The sequence below is a fragment of the Bufo bufo genome, chromosome 4, assembly GCF_905171765.1.
Source record: "Bufo bufo chromosome 4, aBufBuf1.1, whole genome shotgun sequence".
In the NCBI taxonomy this organism is placed as follows: Eukaryota; Metazoa; Chordata; class Amphibia; order Anura; family Bufonidae; genus Bufo; species Bufo bufo.
Window position 1 is genome coordinate 564550662 of NC_053392.1, and position 24267 is coordinate 564574928.

The 24267-nt window shown below is 48.1% G+C and overlaps 1 protein-coding gene across 1 annotated transcript in view; it reads right to left on the minus strand.

The window, feature by feature from the left end:
- The window catches only part of GTF2A1L (general transcription factor IIA subunit 1 like), a 55464-nt gene that overhangs the window by 16621 nt on the left and 14576 nt on the right, over window positions 1-24267 (minus strand). The window contains exons 3-6 of the mRNA XM_040430301.1: window positions 24005-24128; window positions 11872-11909; window positions 8334-8427; window positions 6902-7505 (exon numbers count right to left, since the gene is read on the minus strand). Of these exons, the coding sequence (XP_040286235.1) occupies window positions 6902-7505; window positions 8334-8427; window positions 11872-11909; window positions 24005-24128 (860 nt within the window). The remainder of the gene's footprint in view (window positions 1-6901; window positions 7506-8333; window positions 8428-11871; window positions 11910-24004; window positions 24129-24267) is intronic.

Genomic DNA, 24267 nt, shown 5'->3' on the forward strand with positions numbered 1-24267 from the left:
GGTGAAATCCGAAAGGTGCTCTTTGGAATGTGGGCCCCTTTGCCCACCTAGGCTGCAAAAAAGTGCCACACATGTGGTATCGCCGTACTCAGGAGAAGTTGGGCAATGTGTTTTGGGGTGTCATTTTACATATACCCATGCTGGGTGAGAGAAATATCTTGGTCAAATGCCAACTTTGTATAAAAAAGAAAATGGGAAAAGTTGTCTTTTGCCAAGATATTTCTCTCACCCAGCATGGGTATATGTAAAATGACACCCCAAAACACATTGCCCAACTTCTCCTGAGTACAGCGATACCAGATGTGTGACACTTTTTTGCAGCCTAGGTGGGCAAAGGGGCCCACATTCCAAAGAGCACCTTTCGGATTTCACCGGCTATTTTTTACAGATTTTGATTTCAAACCACTTCTCACGCATTCGGCCCCTAAAATGCCAGGGCAGTATAACTACCCCACAAGTGACCCCATTTTGGAAAGAAGACACCCCAAGGTATTTCGTGATGGGCATAGTGAGTTCATGGAAGTTTTTATTTTTTGTCACAAGTTAGTGGAATATGAGACTTTGTAAGGAAAAAAAAAATAAAAAATCATCATTTTCCGCTAACTTGTGACAAAAAATATAAAATTCTAGGAACTCGCCATGCCCCTCACGGAATACCTTGGGGTGTCTTCTTTCCAAAATGGGGTCACTTGTGGGGTAGTTATACTGCCCTGGCATTTTCCAGGGGCCCTTATGTGTGGTAAGTAGGTAAATGACCTGTGAAATCCTAAAGGTGTTCTTTGGAATGTGGGCCCCTTTGCCCACCTAGGCTGCAAAAAAGTGTCACACATGTGGTATCGCCGTATTCAGGAGAAGTTGGGCAATGTGTTTTGGGGTGTCGTTTTACATATACTCATGCTGGGTGAGAGAAATATCTCGGCAAAAGACAACTTTTCCCATTTTTTATACAAAGTTGGCATTTGACCAAGATATTTCTCTCACCCAGCATGGGTATATGTAAAATGACACCCCAAAACACATTGCCCAACTTCTCCTGAGTACGGCGATATCACATGTGTGACACTTTTTTGCAGCCTAGATGCGCAAAGGGGCCCACATTCATTTTATGAGGGCATTTTTAGACATTTGGATCCCAGACTTCTTCTCACGCTTTAGGGCCCCTAGAATGCCAGGGCAGTATAAATACCCCACATGTGACCCCATTTTGGAAAGAAGACACCCCAAGGTATCCAATGAGGGGCATGGCGAGTTCATAGAATTTTTTTTTTTTTGGCACAAGTTAGCGGAAATTGATATATATATTTTTTTTCTCACAAAGTCTCCCTTTCCGCTAACTTGGGACAAAAATTTCAATCTTTCATGGACTCAATATGCCCCTCACGGAATACCTTGGGGTGTCTTCTTTCCGAAATGGGGTCACATGTGGGGTATTTATACTGCCCTGGCATTCTAGGGGCCCTAAAGCGTGAGAAGAAGTCTGGAATATAAATGTCTAAAAAATTTTACGCATTTGGATTCCGTGAGGGGTATAGTGAGTTCATGTGAGATTTTATTTTTTGACACAAGTTAGTGGAATATGAGACTTTGTAAGAAAAAAAATAATAGTTTCCGCTAACTTGGGCCAAAAAAATGTCTGAATGGAGCCTTACAGGGGGGTGATCAATGACAGGGGGGTGATCAATGACAGGGGGGTGATCAATGACAGGGGGGTGACCAGGGAGTCTATATGGGGTGATCACCCCCCTATAAGGCTCCATTCAGATGTCCGTATGTGTTTTGCGGATCCGATCCATGTATCAGTGGATCCGTAAAAATCATATAGACATCTGAATGCAGCCTTACAGGGGGGTGATCAATGACAGGGGGGTGATCAATGACAGGGGGGTGATCAGGGAGTCTATATGGGGTGATCACCCCCCTGTAAGGCTCCATTCAGATGTCCGTATGTGTTTTGCGGATCCGATCCATGTATCAGTGGATCCGTAAAAATCATACGGACATCTGAATGCAGCCTTACAGGGGGGTGATCAATGACAGGGGGGTGAACAATGACAGGGGGGTGATCAGGGAGTCTATATGGGGTGATCACCCCCGTCATTGATCACTCCCCTGTAAGGCTCCATTCAGACGTCCGTATGCGTTTTGCGGATCCGATCCATCTATCAGTGGATCCGTAAAAATCATACGGACATCTGAATAGAGCCTTACAGGGGGTGATCAATGACAGGGGGGTGATCAGGGAGTCTATATGGGGTGATCAGGGGTTCATAAGGGGTTAATAAGTGACAGGGGGGGTGTAGTGTAGTGGTGTTTGGTGCTACTTTACTGAGCTACCTGTGTCCTCTGGTGGTCGATCCAAACAAAGGGGACCACCAGAGGACCAGGTAGCAGGTATATTAGACGCTGTTATCAAAACAGCGTCTAATATACCTGTTAGGGGTTAAAAAAATCACATCTCCAGCCTGCCAGCGAACGATCGCCGCTGGCAGGCTGGAGATCCACTCGCTTACCTTCCGATCCTGTGAGCGCGCGCGTCCACAGGAAATCTCGCGTCTCGCGAGATGACGCATATATGCGTGACTCTGCGCAGGGCTGCCTCCTCCGGAACGCGATCCTGCGTTAGGCGGTCCGGAGGCGGTTAAAGTGGCACTGAAAAAAAATAATAATAAGTGGCCCCCTGTTGTAGGTGGGTCCAAATTGACAGAAGGCGAGGCGACATATGTAGGCAGGGCCAACAGAAGCAGGCAGAGCCAGCAATACCATGGTGCAGCACAAAATACCGCCCCAGCATAAGCAAATACCACAGTGCAGCACATAATACTGCCACCTGCACCACAGTATTCAGCTGAGAATGGCGATACAGTCGAATCCGGGCGGGTATCTGCGGCCGCTGGCGAGGTGCATAGCAGAGGATCAGATTCTTATGTACCCAGCTGCTGACTGCGAAGAGGGCTTGTGTGGCCATTTTCTCTGTAGGGTCTTTGGCTTGGGATGAGCGAATCGACTTCAGATGCAACATCTGAAGTCGATTCGCATAATACTTCGCTGAATACTGTACGGAATGAGCGCTCTATACAGTATTAGAATGTATTGGCTCCTATGAGCAGAAGTTATTACTTTGCGAAGGTACCACTTGGAACCGAACCAGAGTTCGCGAGACTTCGCAAAGTAATAACTTCGGCTTATAGGAGCCAATACATTCTAATACTGTACGGAGCGCTCGCTCCGTACAGTATTCAAACGAAGTATTATGCGAATCCACTTCTGATATTTCATCCGAAGTCTGTTCGCACATCCCTATCTATGGCCAATCCGCTCCCTGGATCTTTGTTCAACCTCACAAAAACCACAACAGAAAGTACCACAAAACGGCAACTCATCCTGCAAAAACTAAGCCTTCCCAAATCAGTTACCAAAAAAGAAATAAAAATGTTATACAGTAGATCATGTGTACCCCAAAACTGTGCAGTTAAAAAAATAAAACTTGCCCCGCAAAAAATGACATGGCTATGTCGACAGAAAAAATAAATAAAAAAAAGTTACAGGTCTTCAAATGCAGATATATATATATATATATATAATTATGTTGCATCCTAGAGTCCAAACAAGCCCCGCCCTTAAAGGGGCCAGCCACCACATAAGGATATATCCTAACCAGCCCTATAGTACATGCTGTGGCATAACACAGAGCATAGTTTTAGTTCACCTGAGCAGCTGTTAGAAGCCCCCACTGGCCGCCTACGGGCTATGCAAACACGTGGTTTAATCACGGCTGCGTCCTCTTCTGCACAGGTGCTGGACGGTAGCTAAATTAGTCCAGCCAAGTACTTTAAGAGGTTAAAAAAATCTGCCAGTTTGCAGTGTATTACTTCTCAGTTAATATCTACTGTAGATTAAAACAAAACCCATAAATTCCTGCAGTTTTAGCACTGGCCACTATGTCTAGGCGCCACTTCTTGGTCTGCACAGATCACTTTATTGCAGTTATCTGCTCATCTGTCATTCTCTAATCCTGCCTGTAATAATATCACCTCTGTGTATAGCTAAGACAGGATCCATCATTCACACTAAGTGATATCACAGCTTATCTCCTCCCTCCTGACCACTGCACAGGTCACAGAGCATGCCTAGAAAACTCTCCCATAGAGATCAGTGAGGTCCCCTCCTGACCATTGCCGTAAAGCTATTTTCTTAATGCTTTCTAAATGCTGTTAAGAGCAGCTCAGGCAAGATGGCCGCCCCCATAATCATGTTCAGGAAACAGAATAAAGAGATCTGTAATCAGAAAATGAAAACGCATTAGAAAAGGAGACGTGCCGCCATCTGGTTTTAACTGGCAGATACATTTTTTGGTGACACATTTCCTTTAAGAACAGATGCTACATAAAGAAAAAGCCTCAAAAGAAATATGTAAGGACCCCAAAAGTTGCAACAACATAACAAACGCCAAAAGGGCGGTCTAATGCGTATTCGTAAGTAATGTATGATCTCTACAACGTGCAGAGAAAAGGTGAACAGAACAGCGCTCTGAATCGGTGAACTCTTACATTATCACAGAGGAGGAAGCGGCTGTGTAAGCGGCTTATCTGGAGGATTTTAGATGTTGTGTTACATATTTATTAGAGGAGCGACACGCCGTCTAAAAAAACCACACGGTCGCGATGACTGCCGAACAAAACATTACTAGTCAAACAAGGAGAATTATGGCTTTAGCATATTAAAGCCTTCTCTGCCTTATAGAACCTCTCAATACACTTTCTGTATCAATTCCCCAAAGATTTCAAGACCTCCGCTGGCTGTCACCCAAAAAGGAACCTTGAAGGGGTTGTCAGATATAATAAAAAATTTGAGCAATGTCCCCCCTCTCCCAATGCTGTAAAATACAAAATGATTACAGACATACCTCATTTTCCGGCACTGCTGGTATTTCTTCCACCGTTTGTTCCCACCAGTGGTGACGTGAAGGTATACGTGCGACAGCTGCAGCCAATCACCGACGCAAAAAATCGGTCTAAGAAGTGGCACAAACTGGTGCGTCTAGGGATTCTACACCTTTTGCCGACGTGGTCGACAAGGGGCTGAGGCCTAGTGGAAGTGGCGGAGCTTCAGAGAAAAGGGGCCTGAGCTGTGCCATTCACCAAAATTTGGCCACAATCCTGGAGTAAAAATCGGTCACCAATTGTTGGTGCAGAGACCGAGACAAGCATCTATCCCTGCAGCACATGCATCATCCAGCCTGACCCCAGTGATAAATCTGATGCAGGTCTAGACGGCCGGTCTAAGCGTACGCCATCTCTAGGATTAGTAAATCTGGGCCAACATTTTTGGATTTTTTTAGTCTCACCATTCCTGGGCTAATTGTTCTAATTTTTTTCTTTTCGCCTCAATGCAGCAAAAGGTCCTTTTTTTTTGGCAGGGTAAGGTATGGTTTTGGGACACGTAAATGTTAGCGTTTGATTTTTGTCCATCTACCTTTGGGGGGAGGGAGATCATCACTGACCTGCAATAATTCTATATATTTATTGTACATGGTGTGAATGTTATGGGGATACCGAATATGAGGAGCTTATATTAGTTATGCATGTACTTTGTAAAAAAAAAAAAAATTATATATATATATATATATATATATATTCAGAACTTCTTCCATATGCCTTAAAGCTACTTGAGCAACATGTCCATTCTGAACTGTCCTCTCATCTCTCCTCCTGCTCCCTCTTTGACCGGCTACAATATGGCTTCCGACCCCACCACTCAACTGAGACTGCCCTTACCAAAGTCACCAATGACCTGCTAACAGCCAAAACCAAAAAACATGACTCTGTCCTTCTCCTCCTTGACCTGTCCTCTTTGACACTGTGGACCACTCTCTTCTGTTACAAACTCTCTCATCTCTTGGCATCACTGACCTGGCCCTCTCCTGGATCACATCATATCTCACAGGCCGGACGTTTCATGTCTCCCATTCCCGCACCACCTCCTCGTCTTCGTGCCAGACCCGAAGAACTCCGGCAGGCTGTTTTCTGCCGGAATCGCTGCGGCAGATGTGAAGGTTGAGCGACTGATGCCACTGCAGGAAGAGACTGACCCCTGCATACATTCACACCAGTGTGTTCACTCATCTCTAAGTACACAGCATGCGCTTAGGCCTCTTTCAGACGAGCGTGTCCTGTGCGGCAATCGCGCTCCGTGTGCGAGCGTGATTTCTCATCATGGAGCGCATGGCGTTATAATGATTTACAATGCTGTGCGTCTGCATGACCTTGCATCTACTGAATGATACTGACATAATGCTGTCAGTATAAGGGCTCATTCAGACGGCCGTATGCTGTCCGCAAAAATACTGAATGCTATCCATTTTTTTTGCGGATCCGCAAAAAAACAGATAGCATTCAGTATTTTTGCGGACCCATAGACTTCAATGGGGCCATGTCCTGATTTTCACAGACAAGTATAGGAAATGTTTCATTTGTTTTGCGGAACCGTGGAATAGAAAAGGGCCCCACAGAAGTGAATGGGTCAGCATCTAATCCGCAAAAAAAACGGATCCGCATTTTTGCGGATAGCATACGGCCGTCTGAATGAGCCCTAATTCTGTAGAAGTAAGGTCATGCAGAGACATACAGCATTATAAATCAGTACAATTCTGTGCGCTCTTGCAAAACCAGCAGCGTCCACAACGCGAAATCGCGCTCACACATGGAGCGTGACTCCCGCACAGGACACGCTCGTCTGACAGAGGCCTTACAGACATGCAGCTGTGCACAAGTAAATGCACATTGGCTCCCGCCAGGCATGTACTGTATATTGTGAACCAAATGGCAGTGGTACAAGCCAGGGCACCATGCTAAACGACGTGAACTTTCCTTATAGGAACCATTAAGGGGCTACAGCCTCATATATTCTACTTACCGTATCTAGAATATCGACATCGTTGTTGTTGTTCAGCGGTAGATTTTCATTCTCATCTTCGTCATCGTTCAGCAATAGCAGGTCAACCACGCTATCGGCAAGCGGCGATTTCAATAGGCTCGAGCAGTCGGGTTGTCCTTGAACCGTCTGAGCCATGTTTAAGTTATTCAGAGATTCAGAGTTATCAGCCAAGGTTAATTCCGTCTGCCCGGGACTAAACAGCGGTGGTGGCAGATCATTAAAATTATTTTGTTCTAAACCATTCAATGGCTGATTAAGCACATTACTTGCAAGTGGCTGGTTCTGCATATCAGACTCCTGAATAAATGACTCTCCCTTAGCATTCCCAAAATTACCATCCAGTGGGCTCTCTGTCGCACATACGTTTACAGCTTCGTAAGGCCTGGTGACCTGAGGCGCCTGCGGCTGCCACTTTTGCCCTACTTGGACACTTCCACCATACTGGCTGCTTGGGGCTGGTTGGGGCGGTTGAGATATATGCTGGAAGTACTGTTGAACTGGCTGCTGCAGAATCCTGGGGGCCCCGGGGGCCTGAGTCACCATCACTGGCACGGTCACTTTGTAAAGTTGTCCTACGGAAAATAAAAAGTGATAGACATCATGTTTTACGCCTACACTAGTTACGCATCTTACATTAAAGGGGTCGTTCCAAGATTTGAAGTTATCCTCTATCTATAGCATAGGGAATAACTAACTGATTGATGGGGGTCCAACCGATCCAGAGAAAGGAGGGGGGCCTGTTCCGCTGATCTGATGGAGCGGCAGGTCGGGCATGCCCCCCATCCATTCTCTATGAGACTGCTGGAGATAGCAAGTACAGCGCTCGGCTATTTCTTTTGTTTCCATAGTGGATGAATAGAGTGGCAGGGAACATGCTTGACCTTCCGTTCCTTCAGTTCTCAGGATCGGTGGGGTCTCAATGGCCGGACCCCCACTGATCAGATAGTTATCCCCTATCTCAGGGCTGGCCAACCTGCGGCTCTCCAGCTATTGCAAAACTACAACTCCCAGCATGCCCAGACAGCCTTCAGCTATTAGCCTACAGCAGGGCATGGTGGGAGTTGTAGTTTTACAGCATCTGGAGAGCCACAGGTTGGCCATCCCTGCCCTATCCTGTTTATAGCAGATAACTTCAAAAACTTGGCACAAGCCCCTTTTAAGAGAATGCCCCCTCTGGCGAGTCCTCTGCAGATTTGCGGTCGCCGATATGTATTCAGCAAATCCATGGCATTTACTGGGGCAGCAAAGTGGATGAGATTCTTAAAAAATCTCATCCACCGACTGCAGAAATGTCTCCATATAACTTGGCAGACGGTGTGGATTTTACATCCCTCGCATGTCCATCGATATTGCCCTGGATTTATTTCACCCTATGCAATGGGCTACCACTCCCAACTTACCTGATGCTGTCTGGACAGTCATTCCAGCTGGTAAGTGAATGGGATACGTGATGCCAGGTGGCAGGGTAAAGGTACCGCTCGATCCAGTTGAGCTCTAAAAGTATTGCAATATAGCATTAAGGTTAATGTGGCTGCAATGAGGATACATAGATCAAACATCACAATAGTCATGAACTTTAAAGCAGTCTTGCACTAGACTTGTATTTGGTTACCACGTGTCAAGGGGGTCTATGGATACCCCTGTGGTGGCAAACAGGTGCAGAGTGCTCCATTGCCTGCTGTATGTTGGACAGAGTTCTTCAGGGCCCTAGAGCGGCACTTCTCAAACTGAGGCTACTTTCACACTCACGTTTTGTGCGGATCCGTCATGGATCTGCACAGACGGATCCGTTCAGATAATACAACCGTCTGCATCCGTTCAGAACGGATCCGTTTGTGTTATCTTTAACATAGCCAAGACGGATCCGTCTTAAACACCATTGAAAGTCAATGGAGGACGGATCCGTTTTCTATTGTGCCAGATTGTGTCAGTGAAAACGGATCCGTCCCCATTGACTTACATTGTGTGCCAGGACTGATCCGTTTGGCTCAGTTTCGTCAGCAATGAAGCAGCGTTTTGGTGTCCGTCTCAAAGCGGAATGGAGACTGAACTGATGCCTTCTGAGCGGATCCTTTTCCATTCAGAACGCATTAGAATGCAAACCGATCCGTTTTGGACCGCTTGTGAGAGCCCTGAACAAATCTCACAAACGGAAACCAAAACGCCAGTGTGAAAGTAGCCTTATTCAAGCCCAGTCAAAATGAGAAATATTGCTGACTTTACCTTCCAGTATAAAAATATATTAAAATATATAACACCAGTTAAAGGGCATCTGTCAGCAGTTTTGTACTTATGACACTGGCTGACCTGTTACATGTGCGCTTGGCAGCTGAAGGCATCTGTGTTGGTCCCATGTTCATATGTGCCCGCATTGCTGAGAAAAATGATGTTTTAATATATGCAAATGAGCCTCTAGGAGCAACGGGGGCGTTGTCATTACACCTAGAGGCTCTGCTCTCTCTGCAACTGCCGCACCCTCTCCACTTTGATTGACAGGGCCAGGCACGATAATGTTTACACTGCCACTGCCTATATTTTTTTTTGGGGTGGGCCAAAGCAGTAGTACTGTGGCCTCTGTTGGTGAATGTGGTCTATGGCAGGATTGACACGTGTGCCGGTTTTTTATGCCGGTCCCTCTGCTCCATAACGACTTGGATTTGAAAGCTCTAACAATGAGATTTAGATTTACAGGTGCTTTTTTTGGTATTAGGGTGAAATCTTCTTTGAACACAAACGGGTTTACAGAGCACAGTCCAGAGGCCGACAGAGAAGGAGCGCGTACCGCAGGACCTCTCCGCCATGCTTGTATCAATCACCTACTGATATACCGCTAAACCGCTGTCATTTCACACTTTATCCAAAGAGGGTTTTCACAATAAAAGCTTTAAATCTCTATTGCTCTGTGCTGACAAGTGAGAACCCAACAGGATTAGTTCTGTCAGCTCGGCGATGCGGTGCCACACAGACGCCCGTCCATAGAGTGGTTTTTACCCTTGCATGGCCAGACCGTAATTTACAATGTGAAGGATTGGAAACCCCCGTGAAGCTGTCATCAGCACAGACACATCCGCAGGAGTGTGGCATGGCAGCAGCTGTCAATCGCATCGACACTGGGCTGCTCAGCATGGTAAACAAGAGAGGCAACCAGTATAGAATAAGGATTTTATTTATTTTTTTAAAACACCACTTCTTTGGTGTAAAAAAAACACTGCGGCCAGATGTTACATGCTGGCCAATGGGAAATTGCAAAACACCCCACAAACACTGCATTTTTGTAGTTCTTTTTTTTTAAAGGGCTTGTCCCTACCCTGCTGTATCTGTGGAAAATAAAAAATAAATGACGTGCCACTGCTGAGACCAGTCACCGGCTGCTGCAGTGGGCGTGACCCATTTGTGCGGAAGTTGACAGATAGAGAAAGTGGAACCCAAGCAGCCAAAAGTGTGTGGCGGGGAGCAGGGTAGTGTGGATTTCTTAGGCTACTTTCACACTGGCGTTTTGGTTTCCGTTTGTGAGATCCGTTCGGGGCTCTCACACGCGGTCCAAAATGAATCAGTTTGCATTCTAATGCGTTCTGAATTGAAAAGGATCCGCTCAGAACGCATCAGTTTGGCTCCGATCCATCTCCATTCTGCTTTGGAGGCGGACAACAAAACACTGCCTGCAGCGTTTTGGTGTCCATCTGACGAAACTGAGCCAAACGGATCCGTCCTGACAAATAATGTAAGTCAATGGGGACGGATCCGTTTTCACTGACAATAGAAAACGGATCAGTCCCCATTAACTTTCAATGGTGTTCAAGACGGATCCATTTTGGCTATGTTAAAGATAATACAAACGGATGCATGCGGTTGTATTTTCTGAACGGATGCGTTTGTGCAGATCCATGACGGATCTGCAACTAACGCGAGTGTGAAAGTAGCCGTAACAGGGAGTGCTGGCTGGAGAAGGAGGGTGGGGGGAATATTCACAAAAAAAAAACTGCACAACCCCTTTTTCTTTGTAGCATGCTACAGCTGCGCTTTTTCTTATTTTTTTCAGGCAGTTTCCCATAGACTTCTTGATAGGAAATTAAAAAGTCATCAGAAAAAAGGAAACATTTGTACAAAGGAATGAATGTCGTGCCGCTTCCAGAAATGATGGAGCGGGCAGAGCCGGAAGCAGAACGCTCCATCTGCTGTGTAGTTTTCGGCACGGCTAACTGCAATTCCGCTCCCATTCACTTTATTGGGAGCTGAGCTGCGGTACCCGGCACGACCACTACACGGGGTACAGAGCTGACTGCTGATAGCGCCAAACAGCTGATCCATGGGGGGTGCAGGTTGTCAGATACCCACTGATGTGATACTGATGACCCTATCCTGTCTCTCCTTTAGGGGGAGGATTTATCACCAAGGGATGCTCACGTTAGCAGCAAACCCCCCTCCAAAACAAAGGAATTCCCTTAATATTACCAAGAAAAAAAAGAAAAAAAGATGCTGCTAATATGTATGTATTAGGTTGCAGAGCAGGCTCATGTATCCAGTAGACGAGCGTGCGCTGTACAATCACGTTACATTTTACGGAACTGGCTCCTCCACTGGATACTGAGACTAGACGACTCATATTAGCACAGACAGGAGTTGCTGACAGCTCGGACCGCGGCCGAATCCACCAAGCGATGTGCTTAACGATGATTATCGTGCAATCTCATTCGCTATAATCATTTTTCTGTGTAATTGGAGGTAAGGAAAACAATTAGACTGTGTTCACATGTGCAGGTTTAACAGCAGAGAAATGATGTGTGAACTCATCCTTATACCCTTCTAATAGATGAAACTGCCAATAAAACCAACCAAAGCCGCACTAAACCGATTAATAATAGCTCAGGAATTCATGGCATAATGAAACAATTGAAGGGTTGTGAGATTTAACTGACAAATGAGCACAAATCTACCTACCATGTCAGATCCTGTAAAATGTGATAGATTTCTTCCAGCTTGAAGAACTTCAAAACAAAGAGAGAGAAAAGTTAATGATTCTTCTTTTTACGTGCAAGAATAAGTATGTCCACGAATCACAGACGCAACACTTGCATAATACGTTATAATGCACCCACAGGGGGGAAAAAAAACAAAAACAAAAACACTATGGTTTTCAATGCTGTTTTGGTGAAAATAACAGAAAGCTTTTTTTTTTTCTTCTTTCATTCTTACAAAAACGGACCAAAAAAAAAAGCATTAAAAACGTCTATTGGGTGGCGATTGTATAGAAAGTCATAAGAGCACATAACCAAGAAAACAGTCCCAGGCCCAGGCTCAGGCTCAGGCTCAACAGTCCCAGGCCCATCTCCTATTAATTAGAACAGAACCTGCGTATGATACCTTTCAGTCACTGTATGGTTGCCTCAGCAATCATGCTACGACTAAGGACAAATAGTCTTGCCCGATATTGGTAAGCATCTGCTTGGACTCTGTAGATTTGCAGTTTTTAATATGATAACAATAGATATTGGACTTTATTTGGGACGGGTGCTGGAGAGGAAATTCTTTTTGTTGTGGTTGGAATTATAAAGTGCAAATTAGTTTAGAACAACTTCAAACAACTGGAAGAACAGACAATACCAGTATTATGATGTTCTTCACAGAGCGTCCTGTCAAAGCCCAGCCAACGAGGCGCTAGTATGGAGCCCCCTCAGCAATAGAACATCTGAAGCAGAAGGGGAAACAAATCACTAGGATAGGCAGTCACTTGCTGACCATGGGAGCAGTCAGACCCATGCATTTGCTTGGACTAGACTCTCTTGAGTTAAGGGGGTTGTATGACATTACATTTAAGGACTGATATTTTTTCCAGAAACAGCACCCCTCCACAATGGGCTATGTCTGCTATTATGGCTGAGGCCCATACGTTGGGTGGCACAGACCTTAGAATTAAAGCAGGTGTATGGGATAAGAAAAACATTGTTGCTTTCTTGCAGACACAGTGCCACACGTTTCCACTGGTTGGGTCTGGCATTGCAGCTACTGAAGCGAATCGTGCTAAGCTACAATACCACAGGTGTAGTAGAGTTTAAAAAACAAAAATAAATAAAAAAAATGCCAAGTTTCTCTAAGGGCTCATGCACACGAGTGTACTGGCTCAGCGCCCGTACTGCGGACTGTAAGCGGCCGGTCCGCAATATACAGGCACTGACTGTGCGCACTCTGTGGTGTGGATGCGGACCCGTCGACTTGAATGGGTCCGCAATCCGCAAGATAGGACTTCACCTACCTTTTGGGGAGCGGAGGCATGGATCCGATGCCCACAGAAGCACTACAAAGCGCTTCCGCTGGCTTTCAGGTCCGTGCCTCCACACTGCAAAAAGAGAGCAGATGTTTCATCTTTGGCCGTAGGTTGCAGATCGTGGACCCATTCAAGTCAATGAGTCAGCGTCCGCAGGAGTGCACATGTCTGGTACCCATGCATAGCAGAGCTCTATTTGCGGTCCGCAGCACGGGCAATAAGCCATCACGCTCGTGTGCATGAACCCTAAGCCTGTACAACCACATTAAAGGAGTTGCCCAGGATTTTGATACTGATGGCCTGTTCTGAGGACAACATTAGATGGGAGGGGGTCCAACGACCTGCACATCAGTTATCTAGTTCCCTTCAAGTGAATGGCAGCAGCAGTTATCAGCTGTATCCACTGGACAATAGACGCAGTTCTGGTGCCCGAACTACACAGCTCCAAGGCAACAGTTGATCGGCGGGGGCGCGGGGTGCCAAGACTCAGCCGGAGTGATATTGGTGCCTACCCTGAGGAAAGGCCATCAATATAAAAAATCCTAGAAACGCTTAAAAATATCTGGCACGGCTCTCTTTCATTTGCTCAAATTTCAGTAAAGTATTTTAGGCTGCCACTGCGGTCCAGGCTGCACCAGCGCATTCTGGGCCGCACCAGTACATGGCATTTCTTTCAAATAACATGTACAGATGCTGCCCAGCCATTACAGATCATCCACATGTGGATCCCACTGCCTGACCAGATTGTGTGCCAGCACCCTTAAGGGGAACCTGTCACCGGGATTTTGGGTATAGAGCTGAGGACATGGGTTGCTAGATGGCCGCTAGAACATCCGCAATATCCAGTCCCCATAGCTCTGTGTGCTTTTATTGTGTAAAAAAAACCGATTTGATACACATGCAAATTAACCTGAGACGAGTCCGGTCTCTGACTCATCTCACGGACAGGACTCATCTCAGGTTAATTTGCATATGTATCAAATCGGTTTTTTTACACAATAAAAGCACACAGAGCTATGGGGACTGGGTATTGCGGATGTTCTAGCGGCCATCTAGCAGCCCATGTCCTCAGCTCTATACCCAAAATCCCGGTGACAGGTTCCCTTTATAGTGGTTTTCTGACCGTTTTATACTGATAACTTATCCTCAGACTAGGCCAAGTTCATCGGTCACACGGCCTAGACGCAGATCAGTCCTATTCAAGTGAATGGGGCTGAGCTGTGATACAATGAATGGCATTGGTATGCACTGAGGAGGACACAGCTGATCAGAAGGGGTTTTCGGGTGTAGGACCCCTGAGGATAGGACATTAGTACAAATCAGTCGGAAAAGACCTTTAAAGGCCACATCCTCTCTCGTTAAAGGGATGACCTGTTACATGTGCGCTTGGCAGCTGGAGGCCTTTGTGTTGGTCCCATGTTCATATGTGTCCTCATTGCTGAGGAGAATTAAGTTTTGATATATGCAAATGCACGTCTAGGAGCAACGAGGGCGTTACCATTACACCAAGAGGCTCTGCTCGCTCTGAAACTGCTGCTCCCCCTACACTTTGATTGACAGGTCCAGACGTGATGAAGTATACCCTGCCTGGACCTGTCAAAGTGCAGAGGGAGCAGAGCCTCCAAGTGTAACGGCAACGCCCTCGTTGCTCCTAGAGGCTCATTTGCATATATTAAAACATCACTTTTCTCAGCAATGCGGACACATATAAACATGGGACCAACTCAGATGCCTTCAGCTGCCGAGCGCACATGTAACAGGTCAGCCAGCGTCATAGGTACAAATCTGCTGACAGATGCCCAAAAGGAATACCAATAATCAGTAATATGAATTGTGAAAAAAACCTAAATGATGTGGAACAGGGGAAAAAAAAAAAAAAACTGTTTCACATGATGAAATCATCAATTTCATTACATTTATACTAACAAACTTTACCCTTAAACCTCTCATTTTAATTCCCTCCATCGCTCTGATCTTGCAGGATCCCAGCTGCTCATATTATCTGCTGTCTGCACTTGGCATGAACCCGATAAATAATCACTTATTTTCTTTTTTTTTTCACTTCTGCGTTTCAACTTTATAAATAGCAGAATTTACTTTGATGAATTATTGAACTATATGAAAACAAATTACTATAAAAATGGAGGGGGAAAGGGGGTCACTGCAAAAACGAAGGATCTTCTGAAGGGCTCGGCAACTCAAATCAACTTTTCAGAAAGTCTATTCATTTTACAAATATTGTTTAAAAAAAACTCCAGGTCACCATTGTTCCTTTATTGCTGGGCATCAGGGCACACTACACCAGGACCCGACCTCTCCCTCACTCCTTGGCTAGGCCTATGCTCGCTTCCCTTGTGGGTTGATACAGAGGGGGCGACCCCCATCAACTGGCCAACACAAAATTCAACCATTAAACCCAAGGTTTTTTGTTTTTGCGTTTTCATTTTGCACTTCCTGCCTTCCCAGAGCCATGACTTTTTTTATTTTCCAGGGCTTGTTTTAAGCGGGACAAGTTGTACTTTCCAACCTCACCAACTTACAACGTTAAATGTGCGATAAAACTGACCAGCTCCTTTCATTCTACAGGTCAGTACGAATCAGGCGATACCTTATATGTATGGTTTTTCTTGCATTTTGATACTGATAAAATAGAAAACTTGGAAAAAAAATCATGTTTTATTTTTTCTTCGCCATATTCTGACCTCTATAACTTATTTGGTAACTATGTGTATGGAGTGAGGGCTCATTTTTGCGGAGAAATCTGTACTTTTCAATACCATTCTGGGGTGTGTACAACTCTTTGATTACTTTTTATACATTTTTTTTTTGTGGGAAATGAAGCAACCAAAAACGGTGAATAAGGAGATTTTTGTGAAACTCACCTGTAAAATCTTTTTCTCGTCTTTTCCATTGGGGGACACAGACCATGGGTATTGCTTAGAGATATTACTAGGAGGGACACTATGCAAAAAAAGAAGCTCCTCCTCCTCGGGCTATACCCCCAGGCACCTCCAGGAGAACTTCAGTCGTTGCAAAAGCAGTAGGAGAAGGAGAACGGAAATAAAACACAATGGAAACCATCACACCGCACACCATAAGGCGAAAACCATAAAAAAAGGGGCGGGAGCTGTGTCCCCCAATGGAAAAGACGAGAAAAAGATTTTACAGGTGAGTTTCACAAAAATCTCCTTTTCTCGTTCATTCCATTGGGGGACACAGACCATGGGACGTCCCAAAGCAGTCCATGGGGTGGGAACAAGAAACAAACCCAACACCGCCTGGAATAAGCGTCCCGCAGTTAAACAGGAACCACAGCCTGCAATACCCTGCGCCCAAAAACAGCATCAGCCGAGGCCAGAGAGTGTAGCTGATAAAACTTTGTGAAAGTATGTAAGGACGACCAAGTGGCCGCCTTACACAACTGGGAAACGGATGCGCGATTGCGTCTAGCCCAGGAAGCTCCCACTGCCCTTGTGGAGTGAGCAGTAATCCGTGACGGCGGAACCTGGCCACGAGCGCGATAGGCCGCAGCAATAGCGGAACGGATCCACCGCGCCACGGTGACCTTGGAAGCCGCCAGGCCCTTACGAGACCCTTCAGGAATCACAAAGAGAGAGTCTGAACGCCGGAAGGAGGCAGTAGCCCCCAGGTACACCTTCAGAGCCCTGACGACGTCCAGAGAGTGGAGAGCGCATTCCTTGGGGTTCGCCGGAGAAGGACAAAAAGAGGGCAGGACAAGATCTTCGTTAAGGTGGAAGGGAGAAACCACCTTGGGCAAAAAAGAAGGCACCGGTCTGAGCACCACCTTATCCTGGTGAAAGACCAGAAAAGGTTCTCGGCAGGAAAGTGCGGCCAGCTCCGAAACTCGTCTGATGGAGGTTATGGCCACCAGAAAAACTACCTTCCAGGTAAGTAAAACCAGAGAGATCTCCCTCAGAGGCTCAAAAGGCGCCGACTGAAGGGCGCGCAGAACCAAGTTGAGATCCCAGGGGGGCAAGGGAGGCACATACGGGGGAACAGAATGCGCCACCCCCTGCAGGAAGGTTTTCACAGGTCTCAAAAAGGCAATGGACTTCTGAAAAAAGATAGCCAAAGCAGAAACCTGACCCTTCAAAGAACTGAGCGACAGACCCATGTCAAGGCCGGATTGGAGAAAGGACAGCACCACTGGGACAGAGAAACGTAGGGGCGGGTAGCCCGACTTCTCACAAAAAACCAGGAAGGCCTTCCAGGTGCGATAATAGAGCCGTGAAGAAGCCGGCTTCCGAGCCCTGATCATGGTTCTCACCACCGCATCAGAGAAGCCTCTCTTCCTTAGGATGGAGGTCTCAACAGCCACGCCGTTAAACGCAGCTGCCGTGAATTCTGGTGGAAGAGTGGCCCCTGAGACAGGAGATCCTCTCTGTCGGGTAGCGGCCACGGAACGTCGACCAACATACGAGCGACGCTGGAGAACCAGGCGCGGCGAGGCCAATCCGGGGCGACGAGAATGGTTGGTATCCCCTCCGCCTCTATCTTGCGCAGCACCTTCGGCAACAGAGGAATCGGAGGGAAGACGTAAAGGAGGCTGAACCGCTGCCATAGAGCTACCAGCGCGTCTACCCCGTCCGCCCGCGGGTCTCGAGCGCGGGCTAGATACACCGGCACCTTGTGGTTGAGCCGGGAAGCCATCAAATCTACGTCCGGACGGCCCCATCGGTTGCAGATGTCCTCGAAAACCTCCGGATGGAGAGACCATTCTCCCGGATCCACCCTGGTGCGACTCAGAAAATCCGCCGTCCAATTGTCGACTCCCGGGATATACACCGCCGACAATACTGGAACATGCGACTCCGCCCATAAGAGGATCCTCGTTACTTCCTGCATTACTGCCCGACTTCGGGTCCCGCCCTGATGGTTGACATAAGCCACAGCCGTGGCATTGTCCGACTGAACACGCACCGGGCGAGTTGCAAGGAGAGGAGTCCAGTGGGAGAGGGAGTGGAAAATCGCCCTTAGTTCCAAGACGTTTATCGGGAGACGGGACTCCTCCGTCGACCAGACACCCTGAACTGTGAGGTTCCGGAGAACACCTCCCCAACCGATGAGGCTGGCGTCGGTGGTGACTACCGTCCAGGAGAACGGAAGGAAGGACCTTCCTGACGATAGGTTGAGGGAAGACTGCCACCAAGGGAGAGAAGCTCGAACTTGCCGGGACAGAAGAACAGGAGTCTCTAGACCCCGAGGGCTCTTGTTCCAGAGGGCAAGGATCATTTGCTGTAGCGGACGAGTGTGAAATTGGGCGTACGGAATCGCCTCGAAAGAGGAGACCATAAGGCCCAGCACCCGCATGCACTCCCGAATGGTGGGACGTGGAGAGCGTAGAAGAAACACCACTGCCAGTCGAATCTGGGAAACCTTGGAATCCGGAAGAAACACCCGAGAAATCGAGGTGTCCAAGATCATCCCCAGGAACGAGAGGGGTGAAGAGAGGACTTGGGAAGATTGATCAGCCACCCGAACCGTTCCAGGGATTGAACGGTGATTCGGACGCTGTCCTCGGCCTGTGGAAGAGACGGAGCTTTTATCAAGATGTCGTCTAGGTATGGTAACAAAGAGATGCCCCTGGTGCGAAGAAGCGCATGAGAGGCGCCAGAATCTTCGTAAAAACCCGAGGGGCGGTCGCCAACCCAAAAGGTAGGGCGACGAACTGGTAATGACGCCCCCCTATGGCAAAGCGCAGAAAACGATGGTGGGACTCTGCAATAGGGACGTGCAAGTAGGCGTCTTGAATGTCCACAGACGTGAGGAATTCTCCTGGACTCAGAGAAGCAATAACGGAGAGAAGGGACTCCATGCGAAACTTCCGCACCCGTAGAAACTTGTTGAGAAGTTTTAGATCCAAGATCGGACGCACTGACCCCTCCTTCTTTGGAACAACGAACAGGTTTGAGTAAAAACCTGTCCCTTGCTCTTTTGGGGGAACGGGGGAAATGACACCACGGTCCAGAAGAGAGGAGACCGCAAAAAAGAGATCCGAGGCCTTGGCCGGATCCCCCGGAACGCGAGAAGGGAAAAAACGTTCCGGCGGACTGGACGCGAACTCCAACTTGTAACCGGACGTCACCACTTCCAGAGCCCAGGCGTCCAGAACGTGAGCCCTCCAAACTTGTTGAAAGGAGAGCAGACGTCCCCCCACCACGAGGGGTGGGGGCACCCCTTCATGCGGAGGGTTGCTTGGGAGCAGGAGGACGGGCTGACTGCGCCCGAGGCCGCCAAGAAGGCTGGGGCTTGAAGAAAGGCTTCTTGCGGGAGTCCTGGGACCCCCCTGCCGATGAGGACGACGGCGTCCTGGCAGTGGAGAAGCGACGAAAGGACTGGCCCCGGAAACCTGAAGGCCGAGACCGAAAGGGACGCTTGGTCCTGGGCTGAGGTAGATGAGTGCTCTTGCCCCCCAGTTGCGGCCGAAATAAATTCATCTAGTTGAGCCCCAAAGAGCCTGGACCCTTCAAAGGGAAGATTAGCGAGTGAACGCTTAGATGAGGCATCAGCATCCCACACCTTCAGCCAGACCTCCCTGCGCTGAATGACAGAGAGGGCCGAAATACGGGCAAAGAGGGAGCCGATGTCCATTGAAGCCTCACAGAGATATTTGGAAGCTTGAGACATCTGAATGATAAAATCCAGAGTATCTGCAGAGGCGTCCTGCTCTGACAGATCCTGGTGGTGGCGCTGCAACCACATTGTAAGGGCTCTGGCGACCCAAGCTGACGCGAAGGCCGGTCGCAGGGAAGCGCCCGCCAGGGAGAAGATAGACTTGGAAAGTGAATCCAAACGTCTGTCCACCGCGTCCTGCAGAGAGGAACCGTCTAGGACGGGAAGGGCCGTGTTCTTGGCTAACCTGGCCACCGGAGGATCTACCTTAGGGGAAGAAGTCCACTTTTCCACTGTGTCAGCTGGAAAAGGATACAGTGTATCCATACGCTTGGTGGCCGAAAACTTTTGATTAGGACGATCCCAAGCTTTTGATATGACCGCAGTGAATTCCTCATGAATAGGGAACACAGCGGACTCCTGCTTCTTAGGTGGAAAAAGGGAGAACTCCCGACTAGTGGAGGGAGGAGAATCCCCTTGTATATTAAAAGTGTCACGGACGGCTGCCACCAACTCGGTTACCATGGTGGAAAGCTTAGGCAGGGGTTCCCGCTCCGTGACTTCGTCCGATCCGGACAATTCCCCTTCGGATTTGCGCTCCCTGCGGGGGGGAGAGTCAACCGGGCATGCCTCAAGGCGAGGGGGAGAAGCGGAGTCATCCGAGGAGGAATGCTGCCGCTCACGCTGCCTTTTAGAAGTCAGACGCCCTCTGTGAGAGTCACTGAGAGGAGATGGAGTGGTGGCTGCCACAGGGGTAGTAGCCGCCATGCGCTCCATGAAGGACATGGCTGCCTTGGCAACTAAGGCCAGATCAGCTGCCGCATTAGACATGGCGGAGGCCCAGGCGGGTACCGCTGGTTCCGCAGGGGCAGAGGGAGGACCGGGCTGAGCAAGAGAAGGAGGCTGATCCTGTATAGGAGCAGGGCATGAGTCACAAGAACCAGTGACAGAAAAAGGCCTAAGGCATATTTTACATGACTCCAGTGGAGCCTGAGAGGGAGCCTTGGAAGGCTTAGGGGCCCCAGGTTTAGGCATGATGGATTCCAATGTAAAACAGATTTCCTACCAGGTTGCTGCAATTCCTACCACCCAGGCAAACAGCAGAAGTCTCCGGTCACTGAGGAGCTGCACGGCCACAAACCAGCAGAGTCTCCGGCGTAAGGAGAAAACAGGCCGGACGCCGAAGCTCCGCCCCTTTGAGCGCGTCATTGCGGCGCGAAAAAGCGCGCGCGCGATTCAAACTACACCCCATAGCCGTACGGCGCAGCAGGGGTTAATGAATGACGGAGCGGTCCGGCGGGGAGCTGCAGAGAGCGCAGCGGCCGCAGTCTAAAGGAACAGAAATAATCATATGCAGAGGCGTCCTGTCTCTGCCGATCTTAAGCTGCCGTTTGTGCTGTAGGCAGGTAGGAAAAATGAAGATAGGGAATTATCAGCCCTACCCGGAAGGCCCCCTCCTCTAGGAAAAAATGCCCCCAGCAGGTCCTTTTCCAGCTCACCCAGGCGGCCTCAGAGTGCCAGACAAACGACATGAAGATAGGGGGGAGGGAAGAGAGAGAAGGGAGATTGAAGCAGGCAATACTTATCTGCTCAGCATGCTCCCTCGATGTCCAGACCAGCAGGGATTCACCTCTTCAGACATCTGACTCCAAAGGAGGGCAGTGCTCTGGGGAGGGTAGGCAGCAGGTGTCCCAGCAGCTGGTGGGATGCCAGAGCTTACATGTCGAGCCTGGATCCACTTTTCTTCTGTGGGGGAATGGGAGGTAGCCAGGAACCTTCAGAAGACCGTGGCAGACACTCCACAGGGGCCAGGAAAGCGCAATGCTGACCTGCGTCCCCATCTGAAAACAGAAAATAACAAAACAGGAGAAGAGTAAGAGTCAACCTCCTTGGACGGACACTAAGCAAAGACTGAAGTTCTCCTGGAGGTGCCTGGGGGTATAGCCCGAGGAGGAGGAGCTTCTTTTTTTGCATAGTGTCCCTCCTAGTAATATCTCTAAGCTATACCCATGGTCTGTGTCCCCCAATGGAATGAACGAGAAAGGCCATTTTGAGTTTTTTTTCCCCATTTCGCAATTTACCGTAAAGGGAATAAATGTTTGAAATTTTTATAATATAGGCGTTCGATACCCATGATGTGTATTTTTTTTGGGGGGGGGGGGAAACGGGGGTGATTCGAATTTTTATAATTTTTTTTATTTTAGAAACTTTATTAATTTATTTTACACTGTTTTATAGCTCCCATGGGGAACTATACCAAGCATTCATTAGATTGCTATTGTCATAGACGCTAATGCACTAGCATTGGAGTCTATGATGATTCTACTAGTTTCCTATGGAGCCCTGCTACAGACAAGGGCTCCATAGGAGATAATGTGCAGCAGCCTCCTGTCGTTCTGTATGACACGCTCTAGCTCCTCCGGCATCTGAAGTGTTAAATGTCTGTGACCGGCAGTATTGCTGGTCGCGGACATGAGCCACGGGTGTCTGCTGTATGAAACCCTGCGACTATGGCGACCGATCCACTTAGGAGTGGGCACCATCTTTAGAGACCCGGCCAGCGCTGTACTAGTATGGCGCTAGTCGGGAAGGGGTTAACCCTTGGAAACATTAGGCATGGAAATAGGAAAAACAAAGTCAATGACAAATGTCATGTTTGTCACACTGTGTATGGATAAGCTGCGCAATACAGTATCGAGGCACAGCTTCTTGTACATTGAAGAGGAAAAGGGGAAAGCATGGGCAGCTGTATAAAAAAAAAAGTGTTAGGCCTCAAGCACATGGCCGTATCAGTTTTCGCAGATCTGCACAACACGGATACCGGCCGTGTGCATCCCGCATTCTCCCTTCCACAGATCCCACAGTATTTTTCTAATACCCATTCTTGTCCCCAAAACAGGAGCAGATGTGATGTTCCTGAAACCCTACCAGCCTACCCCACTTCCCCCCCCAAGGGGTGACTATTAAGCCCAACTGGGTGCGTCCCCCCCCCCCCCCCAGGGGCGGATATTATGCCCACCTGGGTGCATCAGGCCACCTAACGGACGCTGAAGTCTTCAAGTAGCAACCACATTTAGGCTGCTACATGGAAACATAAGAAGGTACTAAGATTGGAGTGACTTGGAATGGACCCCTAAATAATGTCCCCGTGGTGGATACACTGCAGATTTCTCCTCCTGTGTGAATTAACCCCAACAGTGTGGGTCTCAGGTAGATCTGTAACAGGCTTTATATCGGCTCGTAATAGATTCATGTAACATGTGCTTGAACATCGAGGGGAAGGCGATCTGAGAAACTCCATATTACCCCCTGGGCAGGTAAGTAATTACATTCTAGCCTGCTCAATGTCTTACAAGCTAGCCAGTATATGACCGATGGGGTGTTCAGTTCATCAGTCTATTGATGCTGCAGCGGGAGCGATCATATAACACTTCACAGGAGAATCTCAGAGCCTGTGACGGGCGACTAATGATCATCTGCTGATACAACCTACGCACCCCAGGTCTGCGTTAAGAAGCGACTCATTTCTTCCTCGTCACATTAATTCACTACGTAGCGATGGAGAGAAACCTGACAAACAAGAGGACGAATCCCCTCCTGTCGGCACGTCACACAGGGAGGGCTGTTTTTCTCTTTTTAGATCGAAGCAAAGATCAACTGCAGCTCAAAGCAGAGGAGAAACCCTTTCCTAAGGAGATACTGGGGAACGTTTCCTTGTGCCATGATCCAGTCCTACCTTTCAACTAAAAAGCCGTACCAGAGAGAGACCTCCCGTGGGCGATTGTATGCGAAAAATGAGGCATTAAAGTGGTTGTCCGCTTTATTCATACTGGTGACCTATTCTCAGATCGGCTGCTTGAAGAGACGGCCACCCTCCTGCAGGTGCAATTACACCTAAGCCGCCCCATTCGCTTCTATGGGATGGCCCCTTCCTATGCACTTGAATAAGAAGGATCCACCCCATAGAAGTGAATGGGACGGCTTACTGCATGTGTAATGACACCTGCTCAGTGTGGCGCCTACAACAGCGAGCAGGTGAGCAATGAAGAGAAGGCAGCGCTACCAGGAAGGAAAAACACCGCCACACGCTGCTGACAAGAAGTCGCCTGGGCGGTCCTGCAGTGGCGACTATCGTCCTCGCCGCTGGTATGTGTGAACTCAGCTAGTTTTACCAACCTGTTGAGGCATGGAGCGACTGATGTAAATGCTGCGGCAACTGAAGGACAAACTGAGGAACATGACTGTGGTCTCTGAAGAAGCCTTCCGTCGCTTTAGACTGCATAACTTTGGTTTCCCACAACTGTTAAAGGGCACAAATATAGAAACGGTTACTATAAAAAGATCCAAAATCAGTGAAATAATGTAAGAGCAAAACAACAACCAACAGCACTCAGGTTGATTACTTTAAGGGGTTGTCAAGGATTTTGATGCTGATGATC